Source organism: Buceros rhinoceros, unplaced genomic scaffold, assembly GCF_000710305.1.
Source record: "Buceros rhinoceros silvestris isolate BGI_N320 unplaced genomic scaffold, ASM71030v1 scaffold10581, whole genome shotgun sequence".
In the NCBI taxonomy this organism is placed as follows: domain Eukaryota; kingdom Metazoa; phylum Chordata; class Aves; order Bucerotiformes; family Bucerotidae; genus Buceros; species Buceros rhinoceros.
Genome location: NW_010392514.1, coordinates 26,891 through 33,749, shown reverse-complemented (window position 1 = coordinate 33,749; position 6,859 = coordinate 26,891). Strand labels below are relative to the sequence as shown.

Below are 6,859 nucleotides of genomic sequence, written 5' to 3'. Positions count from 1 at the left end.
CCTGCTGAAATACCACAGTTATTTTAAGGTGTATGGTGCTTGCGTTGAACGGAAAAAACTGAATTACAGAGTCTGTTTTGGTTTGCTTTGTCTTCCCAGTGAAAACTACATGCAGTTCAAAGGTAACGCTCCACCTCCTCGCTTGGCCTCAGTTCTTGCTTTCATTCTTGAAGTACTTCAGAGAACCCAGAGCACTGAACTATGTGACGTTGACTTAGTTCTCCCAGCCGTGTTGAAGTGCATGGTGTTGGTTAGTGAGCCACAAGGTGAGCTGCGTGTTTGCTGTAAATACCTCTCTGCGCACCTCTAAGATTTTTGTACTGCTGAGCATCTTTCATCCCAATATTTAAGACTCTCAAATGAGGTGAATAAGATACTTTGGTCAGGTAAACTGGATACGGTTTCTGTTTTCGTTAACTGGTCTCGGACCTCTGTCTCCAAGAGGCAGAGAAGTCCTGCCTTGTTTCGCTCTCTAAAGAACTAATGATCAACTTCTCGGGAATCTGAAGAGCAGTTCCTTTCTCCCCATCCTTTCCGTCTCATTACTGTTAGATACAGTAGCTAGAATTTTTCTTGAACCTAAGCGTTTGAGACCACAGAAGACTAGTGTATGTTCTCCCCGTACAGGCATTATAAATGGATTAAAAGTAACATGTTGCTCTCTGAAGGCATCTTTGAGTCTTCTTTTAGTATGGTTTGTTTAGTAGTGAGAACTTCTTTATTTTTAGCTTCTTTAAAAATGAAGCACTCTGTTCACCCCACAGTTGTATAATGAATGTGCATAAGCTCAAAATTTGCACTTCTCAGTGCCAGCAGAGGTGTTAAACAAAATGGGGATTCACCTCTGACTTCTCCTGGAAGTTTTGTACTTTTTGATTCTGGTCTATAGAAGTTTCAGGAACAAGATAGATACACTTAGGAAATTAGCTGAACCATCACACACCTTTCTTCCCCCTTTTGCTGTCATAGCCATATCTGCCTGAAGCTGAAGTACCTGCTTTGCCACATGCTGTGGAGCAGAATGAGCTGAACATCTTGTGCTGCCGTAGCCACCAGCTCGCTGCCTGCTTAGACAGTGCTTCAGCGCACTTTTGTAGAAAAGAAGTCCTTGTGGCCCAGTTCCACCTTTACAATTGAAGAGCTGTGTTTTGCAACTTGAATTAGAAACAATTATGGGGAAGAAAATAGTGGGGGGTTTGGGCAGTTTTTTCCTCTTAAAAGAAGAGTTATGGTTGAATTCAGAACAGTACCCACTGTTGAAAGTAAGGAGTGAATCCATATAGCTTTGGGCAGGATATAATGTCGTGACTGCTTTTCTTTAATTCAAATAGCAATGATTAAAGAACACAAAGAAAGAGAACTTAAATTCAGATAATATCTCCATTTCCACTAAGTGTGTGTCTCTTTGCTTTAACTTAGAGACCACAGTGTACTTAAAAATGTTTGTTTAAAGGATGATTACGGTGAAAATAAGACTTTTGCAAAATCTGTGATTCGTTCTGTTCTTTATAGCCAGTCTAACTGCTCTCAGTCATTTCCTTTGCATCAAAGTAAGATAAAAACTTTTTTTTTTCACATTTAAGAAGCATAGTCTCCATGAAAGACATTCTCCAGATGGTCAATTCAAGAGCTCTGCATGAATCTTGTGATTTTTCTTTTACAGTCAAAAAAATATCTACAGACATTGTACAGTACATGGTAGAAGGCCGCCAAACAGGGTCGGGAGGAGAACATGCCACCCAGCTGACTTCTGTATTTAGGTAACCTGAAAATACGCCAATTGGCAGTGAAGCTACTGCAACCCAATTGACAGCAAACATGTTTTTGTAAAATGACTAATTATCCATAATGTGCTGCCTGGTCACTTGTTTATGGTATCTAAATAATGGTACTTTTTGCAACCGTTTTAAACATAGCTTGGCCAAAATTCCAGTGCAAAAAAGTAGAAGAGATGAACATACCTGCTTTCCGACGGATTAGGTGCTGTTTTGAAAGGCATGTAATAGTGAGGCATGTTGCTGCTGCAGTGGTAAAACTCCTCATGCGTGGGGATAGTCAGTGTAAGGTGCTGTGGAAGACGTGCCTGTCTAATTTGAAGTGTATATAATGGAGATCAAATCCTCCTACAACAAGCTTAGTTGCTTTTTTTTAATTTGATTGACTTTGTGACAAATTAGTAATAGATGATTATAATGTAAATGATACTTATCCATACCTATGCCAAATGAAACCTGTTTCTCACACGGCTACAGTAGAAGAGCTGCATAACCTGAGACCTGAAAACACTTTGCAAACCTAAACACGGGTGCTGTTCTTGGGTCACGTCTAGATCAAAGCTCCAGAGACTTGCTGAGATAAGAATAATGGGTGTCTGTGGGCATGCCAGTCTGCCTGTATGTGATGCATCACTTCCATGGGATGTTTCATCCCTAGGGTGTCATTTCTGATTCAAATGTAATTGTGATCTTAATGCCTCAAACCCTCCCGTAACCTGCCCTGCTTAAGGTCCACTGGAGCTTCCTAAGAAACGCCAGCTATTTCTGCAGACTCGAATCTCTTGTTTTGCTGGTCTTTTTAAATTTTATTTATTTAATAATAAATACATGTTTTAGGTTTGCATTCTGCCCTGGTGAAACAGTAGCAGAATCTGACAATTTGCTCGAAAATAAACGTGTGGGATTTTTAGCATTAGCCTTCAAAAGCGTGGCTGTGTTTAGAGCAAGTATTCCATGTAGAGTATTTATTTCAGTGTAACAGTATGAAAATTGCCGTGCAGCCGGATTGCTTGTTCTGATTAGACTCTTCAGTTGTTCTTGGCATGTTCTCTGCATCTAGTTTTGACCTTGCACTAAATGCCTGTGTGTCCCCCTCAGGCAGTTTATTCAGGACTACACTGCCGTGTATGATCACCGGGTTTTCAGCATACTAGAAACAGTGGCAGTCTTGGATCAGACGTTAGTTACCAGCCTGATTCCCACAATCACACAGTCTCTGAAGGATTCGGAGCACAAACAAGGTCTTGGAAGAAACGCTGCACAGAGGTTTGATTTTTATTTAATACTATTTCTTGACAATGAACTGTAGAGGTTTATTCTCTTGAAAGAAAGCAGTGTTAGACAGCAGCACAGATATTAAAAAATGAGTGATTTAAGTGTGTTCAGCCAGAAGTCTTCCTCCACTCAGGCTTTTCATGGTTTTAAGCCACCTATATTTGCTAAACATTGTCAGAGATGTTTTGACACCAGGGCTGCAGAATTTATGCAAAGCTGGGTTGCCACTACACTCTGTTGCAAAACAGAATAAAGAAGTATTCCAGCCCCAAAGAATTTTCCTGTCCCTGCTTTAAAGAACTTTATGAGTCATATGTAAAATTACGGTATAATCAGGTATGAACTGAGATAGATACATGGAAAAGAAATACCCATGGCTTAATCTCAATAGTTTCTCATAATACAGACAAATGAGAGTTGTGGGTGTCCAGAAAAGGCTGACCTCCTCTCCCCCACAGGCACAGCAGACTCACACTTGCTCCCTTTGCCCCCAGGAACTTAGGGAGAAATATTTGACTTGTGAATCCATATCTAGCATTAGGAAGAATCTCTGCAGCATTGCGCAGATAGCGATGCCTCTGGGTGCAGATACAGCACTGGATTTTCAGTGCCTGTATAAATACAGTTACAAACCTCCAGGAAGCTCTGCCCAGCGGCACTCGAGCCAAAAGGGCCCCGTGGGTTAGTTCTGCTCCCTGGCAGGCTGCCCCTCGACCCTCGTGTGGTCTGGGCAAGGAGCTGGCCTCAGCGTTTGCGTTAACACACATGCTGGGACTACTCAAAGGGTATGATCCTAGTCATGCCTCAGGCTGGACAAGTTTGAGGTGCACATCAGCAGGGCCTATAAAGAAAACCCAAAAGTCAGTGTAACTTATAAGACAGTCAAGGCTAGTCAAAGGGTATTAAATATATTTTTCATTAAATGGAAAATTAACTCAGTTGTAGTTATATTTTTTGCCTTTTATTATCCTCAACCAACAATATACCTTTGCTTATATTTAGGGGAATTCACCCGAGGTCAGGCAGAAGTACCACTATATGTAGGATTTTCATACTATATGCTTTTGGCTTTTGACAATGTATTTCATAGACAACTTTCTTTCATTTTATACTGTTAATAAGCTAAAATTCATCCCTTTACCTACAAAATATGAAAAAAAAACCAACAGGTTGTTTGAGCTTCATGAAATATATGCTTGGAGATTACCGAAGAGCTAAATTTATTTTAGCCTCTTCACGTAACATATATCTCATCTAATCTGTTGTTGATGTTTTGTATTAGTAATTCGTATTTAGCATGTGCTCCATTACCCAGCAGTCTAGTGATCCATGAACATTTTCATTGTTACGAGCACTAATAACTGATGCTTCTCTTGTCAGTCCTGGCCACCAAATAGCATTATATTGACATCACCTGTGCAGTTATTGTCGACATTAAACTGCAAACCCATACAAGTAGAAAAGAAACAAAGTTCAGAAGTTGTAGTAGATGCTCGTAGTGGTGATGTCCAGCATTATTACTGCAAGGAACTAGTATGAAAACTGCAGGTTTGTTTGCTCAAGTTAAGATTTCATTAAAAAACTAATTAGACTAGACCCAAATGTCAGAGGCAGTACTGTAACAATAATTATATTGTCTAGGTTGGAGAGTATTAGAATGAACTTCAGGTGAAAAGTCTTGCAAATGCAAACACACTCTTCTGGGAAACCCACTTGAGCTTTATTTTAAAACGGTCATTGCCTGTTGTTGAGGCTGATGGTTTAGATCTGTGTCAGTGCCAGTCTGCACTCTAGTGCCAGTGGCTCACATTACGGTGCTGCGGCATGAGTCACAGGGAAATTTCTTATGCAGAAATCAGACAGTGAACATGATGAAGTCTGAATGCCAATCATCTCATCTATGCCTTGGAAAGTCTGTGTTTTAAAACTGAAAAAAAAAAAGCCCCTCTATTTCACAGCATTTTACTAAACAAGTAATTCTACGCATCTTCACTACGCTTGTAGCCATAAACAATGCAATCCTTATTCTTCTAACCTGGCCATGCTAAAAATTCACGGCAAACAAAGCAGTTGGGGGGGGTGGTGCGGGGGGATGTTGAAAGGAAGTTACATGTTGGGATATTAAACCACAGTAAACAGCGTGTTTGGGAATTATGTGCTTTTACTCCTCGGATGCCTGAGATATTGTTTAAATAACATGTTACATTCTTTTGTTTTTGTCAACAGAGAAGCCTATAAAAGACTCTTATCTTACCTCACAGAGGCTGGACAAAATGAGATACAAAAACTGGACAATGAGACAGGTTAGCAGCGTGCTGGTGATTAATCCTTTTCTCCTGGGTGTTCTGACACTGTCGATAGCCAAAACTACGCTCTACAACTCGCTGTAGACAAGATGGTTTCCTTTACAATGGCAATACATTTACCAATTTTGTGGGGTTTTTTTTTCCCGTTATGTGTTAATTTCAATAATTTCTGTGGTATTTGAATATTGTCACGCATCTGAAGAGTAACTCTCAATGTACTGTTGAACGGCGATGGTAAGGTACAGCAAATCTACTACATGTTAGAATGTCTGTATGAGCAGAACCTGCATTGCAACAGAGGAAGGAGGATTTCAAAGAATCAAAGTGATTTCAACAACTCGGTTCACACTGAGTGAGACCTGACCCTCTTAACAGTGTACTTTTGAAAATCTTTCAAAAGATTCAGCGTGTTCTGAAGAAAACTGTAACTTTTTAATTTCTAATTTATTATTTTAATAGAGAGACAAGTCTGATCTCTGGAACAGGACTTGCTGCATGGAGTGCATTCACCAGGAGCTGCGCCAGTTGATCGAGCTATTGTTTGCTAAGAGAGGGCTCGTGTATGTGTTGCATAAAATGTATATAGCTGTCTGAACCTTCCACCTGTACTCAGAACATTAAAGTCATCTTTAGATTCCAGTGTAAAGTCTCTTCTGTTGTCTTTGAGGGTGATACAAGAAAAGGTAGGTTCAGAGTTCCTGTTCTATTTCTTTTCATTAGTGGGTTCTTAAATTTAACCCATAATTTTCAGTGATCCCATGATCTTATTAGTCATGACGCTGTTAATCAGACTGGGTGTAAATGGTGTGAGAAAAAAGAAGAGAGGACAGACTTCTAAAGAAAATACTCACTTGGGGAATTAATTCCATGTGATTTTAGGCTAGTCATTATTCCTGTTTGCCTGGAAAGTTGGATCTTTCAAATACTTTGTTGCGTTAGGGATTATCTCTCGGGTCTTTCCAGGACGGGTCTACCTCTAACTTTTCCTGTACTTTTTCTAAAGTTCTCGGGAAGCTGCTATTAATGGCTGTGGTATTCCCATTTTTCACATCCCTCAATAACCTGTATTATTTCTGCTACTACTTATGGGACTGTGGGAGTGGTAAGTTTGCCCTTAATGGCAACACTGGTGAATAGGCTGCTTACTTTTAAAGTTACTCAGATTTTAACTTTATGATATTAATGGGAAGGAAAGATTATTTTTGTGTCTAAGAGCTCCACAAAAATCCCTAAATTCCTGTTCAGAGCAGCTTCTCTTTCGCTACAGTAATCTTATCAAGTCAAAGTAGATAATCTTTTTGCCTAAATCAGCTATTGTTACTTCAGATAATGCAGTAACTAAAAGCCTCTTTAGGCTACTTAATAGTGCAGAACATGGAGGTTCTTTTCATTATGGGAATGACTTATTGAACTTGCATTGTAGCTTCTTGTAAGCTTCTGTACCTGGGAGGAGTTTTATTCATCTCGGGAGGATTGTACTTCTAAAAAGCTTTTTAAAAAAAA

General features: G+C 39.7%; 1 protein-coding gene across 1 annotated transcript in view; it reads left to right on the top strand.

Moving 5' to 3' along the window:
- MMS22L (MMS22-like, DNA repair protein) overlaps positions 1-5,358 on the top strand; it is a gene marked incomplete at its 5' end in the record, with an annotated part of 67,517 nt that extends 62,159 nt beyond the window's left edge. Inside the window, 4 exons of the mRNA XM_010144515.1 lie at positions 100-266; positions 1,664-1,760; positions 2,874-3,041; positions 5,277-5,358. Of these exons, the coding sequence (XP_010142817.1) occupies positions 100-266; positions 1,664-1,760; positions 2,874-3,041; positions 5,277-5,358 (514 nt within the window). The remainder of the gene's footprint in view (positions 1-99; positions 267-1,663; positions 1,761-2,873; positions 3,042-5,276) is intronic.
- Between the last annotated feature and the right edge of the window lie 1,501 nt (positions 5,359-6,859).